This window comes from Hydra viridissima, unplaced genomic scaffold, assembly GCF_058129835.1.
Source record: "Hydra viridissima isolate aposymbiotic clone 2 unplaced genomic scaffold, HvirCarnegie_v1 scaffold_6, whole genome shotgun sequence".
NCBI classification, from domain to species: Eukaryota; Metazoa; Cnidaria; class Hydrozoa; order Anthoathecata; family Hydridae; genus Hydra; species Hydra viridissima.
In genome coordinates this window covers 18,702,126-18,704,718 of record NW_028324305.1, presented here as the reverse complement: position 1 = coordinate 18,704,718, position 2,593 = coordinate 18,702,126, and the positions used below count along the sequence as shown (strand labels likewise).

The following is a 2,593-nucleotide window of genomic DNA, read 5'->3' as shown; positions in this document are numbered from 1 at the left end:
CCTGCATTCTTTTGCACCTTCCAAAAGTGAATCTTTGCTTACGAGATTGTTCTCAACCGCAATCATCATCAAGGCCAACAAATTGTTTGAGGTTTTTGTGACACCATTTTTTCTCAGCAAATTTTTCAGATAATTTTTTGTTAGTCTCATGTTTTATTTTTAAAAAGAAAAAAATTTTTTAAATCAATTTTTGTCAAGAATCTCATGACGCTTAATAAACAGCGTTCATGTTGAAACAAATTCGATCAATTTGTCGGAAATGATCACTGCGAAAATAACGGTGCTTTCGGGTACTGCCGTTCGGAACTTTAGGTTGACAACCAATTCGGCCGTTTCGGAAACAACTCTTTCCTTTTGCTTGCTGATGTCGACAAAAAACAACGGATACAAATTTTTATATTCAAGCAGAGACAAACCTGATTGACAAACAAGCTCGTTTGTGCCATAATATTTTTCGTCAAAAGTGAACGCGTCGGAATGGGCCATAACCACTTTCTTTTCTCCAAAATTCAAGTCGTAATTGTAGTTTGGATATTTAATCCCATTGACAGTCACAAAAAAATTGTTGACATCGCAATGATCGAATACGGCTGGATTTGCGGTTTGACTGGAACCTCTGTTTGTCTGAAGACCGAACACGATATATCTCGGAACGCTTTTGTCAGTGATTCTTCCAAGGGTCCAAGTGAATTCTGTTAGACCAGCGGGAATGGCTTGCGTTTCGACTTTGTTTGCTTTGTAAGGCACTGGAACGGAGATTTTCTTTGCCATTAGATTCAAAAATTCGGATTTTTTCAAAACATCCAGCTCAATTCGAGGCATGAAGAGTCGGAATTTTTTGATGTCGATCATTTCTGTACCAACAGTCCCCGCTCTGTAAATGGCGTCGTCGTATTCTTTTTTTGTAAAGGTGATCGTGTGTCTGAATCCGTAAACGGCTTTGTCGTATGTTTCGCAAAAACCAAAAATGTGTTTTAAAGGCACCCTAAAAGAAAATGCACCAATGGATGTGGTGTCTGCAAACAAGTGGTCTCGCCTGACGATGAACCCCGCGTTTCCAGTTGCGTTTGAGGTGTCTTTATACCACATTTGCTTCAAACCATCGGCAAGCTGAAAACAGAAAGGATATTTTAGCAATCCAAGCGTGGTTGTTCCCTGTCCTGGATACATGACTCTTTGCACTTGCTGTCCTGATAAGTCGTAAGTGACATCACTGAACAAATACATGATGGCGTTGTTCACCAAGGCAATTTGGTCTGCTGCCGCGTAAGCAGTTCCGTCCACTTTTTTCAGAACCCCTTCGACGAGGATTTAAGCCTCAGACGGAAGTGTCTGCACAGACTGGCAATCAATCTCAAAAACGATCGATCCTGAAGAATTTAAATCGAGGTTTGTTGGAAGGTACTCGAAAAAATTAACTTTTTCAATGCCTTTGTCGTAGACAGGCATTTCGTCAATTATTAATCTGTCGCTGTTTATCATTTTTTAAAATGAGAAAAAATATTTTTATGTCATTTTTGATTCGTCAAAAAAAAATCACGCAATCAAAAGCCCGCTCCCCATTTTGACCAGATCTTGGATTCTGGAAGCGTTCTTTTTTGTCATTTTCTTTTTTGCTTGGATGGACGAGCCAAACATTTTTTTATGCAGTTCTTCCATGGGATTAATAGATTCATATTGCTTTACCGCTTCGTTCAAAATCGTGCTGGTCAATTGGTTTGGATTCACCGTCCCCGTCTTGGCGTAAACTTTTTCAATCGCTTTTTTCCCTTTGTCGATGGCAACGTCTCTGGCGGTTGATATGGCAGAAGAGGCCAATTCTTTTCCGGCAGATCTGGCGGCGGTGATTGCTTCTCTTCCAATTTCGCTTGCTGCTGCTTTCCTCAATAAATGATGACTTTGAGGCGTTTGAAGCTATCATTCTCCTCAAAAAAATTTTAAACGTCTCAAACACCTTTCCTCCTCCGACGAGGTTCTTTTTTAAATATCTTCTGTTGTTCACAATGAGCATTTTTTTAAAATGAGAAAATATTTTTTTTTTAATTCGTGTTTCACGACTCGATGCATTTTTGAATCGATCGGTATTCCTCTTTGTTTACTTCACCCTGCCTCAAAAGCTCGTCACAAATGGCAACAGCTTCGTTTCTCGATGCGATATTTCCAGCATGACCAGCGGCGATGCTCAAACTAAGCCTTTGAACAAGCGCATTTGGATCGCTCGGGAGAATGATTACTCCGCGACCTTTTGTTCCCCTCGTTTTTGTGTAATTTTTTTCCCAAAATTTTGAAACAATATTCTCCCACTTTTTACTTCTCGAAGCTTTTGGTATGGTTGGCTTCCCTTCTCTCTCCATTGCATGCGTTTCGACCAGTATTTTTTCATAATTTTTCAAGTCCTCGTTTGTTACCTTTGTCATATCAGGTCTGGATCTTGTTATCAGCTCCCAAAAACCTAAAGTACCCTCATACTTTTCTCCATTAATAATGATGTCGTTATTTTCGATAAAAATTTCTTAGTCTCCAATAAACATTTTTCCGCGTTCTTTTGCGTGGATTCCAAACACTCTGTCTGCAACAGCTGCTTTAGCTGCGT

General features: G+C 39.6%; 1 protein-coding gene across 1 annotated transcript; it reads right to left on the bottom strand.

Moving 5' to 3' along the window:
• Positions 1-211: 211 nt before the first annotated feature.
• On the bottom strand, positions 212-1,227 carry LOC149887370 (uncharacterized). Its single transcript, XM_090091513.1, has 2 exons — positions 430-1,227; positions 212-361 (listed from the first exon to the last, which is right to left on the bottom strand). Exons 1-2 carry the CDS (start codon positions 1,225-1,227, stop codon positions 212-214), a joined length of 948 nt encoding a protein of 315 aa, XP_089947639.1.
• Positions 1,228-2,593: the final 1,366 nt, after the last annotated feature.

Bases quoted from the DNA above. Each gene is read 5' to 3' on its own strand.
- LOC149887370 (XM_090091513.1), bottom strand. From the start codon at position 1,227: ATGTATTTGTTCAGTGATGTCACTTACGACTTATCAGGACAGCAAGTG. The intron at 362-429 runs GTTTGTCAATCA...TGTCGACATCAG, and splicing joins ATTATGGCACAAACGAGCTT to CAAGCAAAAGGAAAGAGTTG.